Raw genomic sequence first — 1,490 nt, 5'->3', positions numbered from 1 at the left:
GCTCGAGGGGGAGGCAGCTGAGTCCTCGGCGGCGGCTCAGTGATTGGGGCCTCACTCCAGTTTATAAAGGGTGATTAAGGGTTATATGTTCTGGGGTTCCACCGGCCTCTATCAAATCAGCAAGCATGGCCTCCTTTTTTAAAATAAAAAAAATTATTAATTTTAATGAAAAATTACAGAGACTTTGGATTGTCATTCATTGATTGTTGCACTTTTACCCCTGTCCACCCCTTCCTCCCAATTCACTTTTTGAAAAGCAAAAGAAAACTCTTTCATTGTTATACAATCCCTCCCGCTCCACTATGCAGCCTTCACTCTGGACTCCTGTCATGACAGTAATACCTAATCACATATCCCTTTTAAACAGTTCTCTTTCTCATCTGTTTCAATGCAGTCTACATTATTTATCCCATCATTCTCAGTCTCCTCCCAACCCTGATGTCAGTCCCATTTTACAACCGTGGAACTATGCTGTATTTGTCTTTTTGCGATGATATACTTCACTCTGCATAATGTCCTCCAGGCTCACCCATTTTGCATAATATTGTATGAGTTCCTTGTTTTTTCAGTGCTGTATAATATTCCATTGTGTGAATATACCACAGCTTCTTTATCCATCCATTTGTTGATGGGCACTTGGGTTGTTTCTAACTGTTATTGTGAACAAAGCTACAATAAACATGGGTGGGCCTTCTTTTTTTATTCTGAGTTTTGTTGCACATTTCCCGCGCCATCCCCCACTCCATCCAGGATTGTCCACCGTGATCTATTTCAGAGATGGCCTGGGCACTGTCTATTTCTTCTGATCTCTGCATCCTGCAGGTCAAAGATCAGATGGACAGCCTGGAAAGCTGTGACCACGCTGGCTTTGCCAAAGGGACCAGTGGCAATATGGTGAGTCCCAAACCCACAGTGGCCATTGTCCGTCTTTTCCAGGGATGTGTCTAATGGACGAATCTCCCTTCTTCAAAGTGGTTCTCATCTCCACCTTGGTGGCTGTCCTCTTCCTCTTCCTTGTCTTCCTGTTATGGTGCAAACTACAGAGGTAAATGGCCTCCTGGCCACGGGGAGTGGAGGTGGGGTGGAGGGCTGGAGTCCACAGCTGCAGCCTTGGAAATCAGCTTCGAGCATAAGCTTCGGGGGGGGGTGGGGGAGCCTGGTCAAGTCGATGGATGTCCGCTCCGCCAGGAGGCATTGTGTGAATTGAAACTCAAGACAACTTTGTGGATATTGGAGTAAAACTGAGTTCCCTTGCATTTTTACTGGCTTATTTACCAGGAGTAGATTGCCAGATTTTTCTTCCTCGATGCCTTAGGGTGGGATTCGAACCTGAGATCTTTGGGTGAATATCACCCAAGGCTTCTCCATGTGACACCATCTTGGACTCACATCTGCTCCCTTGTGGTGACAGGGAGCGCTGCATAGCACTGGGTTTTCAAAAGGCTGGTTTTTATTATTACTACTACTATTGTAACTATTACACTATATTA

General features: G+C 45.3%; 1 protein-coding gene across 1 annotated transcript in view; it reads left to right on the top strand.

Moving 5' to 3' along the window:
* CRLF2 (cytokine receptor-like factor 2) overlaps positions 1 to 1,490 on the top strand; it is a gene marked incomplete at its 3' end in the record, with an annotated part of 39,035 nt that overhangs the window by 27,550 nt on the left and 9,995 nt on the right. Inside the window, exon 6 of the mRNA XM_006902413.1 lies at positions 776 to 894. Coding sequence (XP_006902475.1) covers positions 776 to 894 — 119 coding nt within the window. The remainder of the gene's footprint in view (positions 1 to 775; positions 895 to 1,490) is intronic.

This window comes from Elephantulus edwardii, unplaced genomic scaffold (assembly GCF_000299155.1).
Source record: "Elephantulus edwardii isolate Elephantulus edwardi_28Jun2011 unplaced genomic scaffold, EleEdw1.0 scaffold00410, whole genome shotgun sequence".
Taxonomy (NCBI): domain Eukaryota; kingdom Metazoa; phylum Chordata; class Mammalia; order Macroscelidea; family Macroscelididae; genus Elephantulus; species Elephantulus edwardii.
Note: the sequence above shows the minus strand (reverse complement) of the source record. Positions and strands in the feature narration are given on the sequence as shown.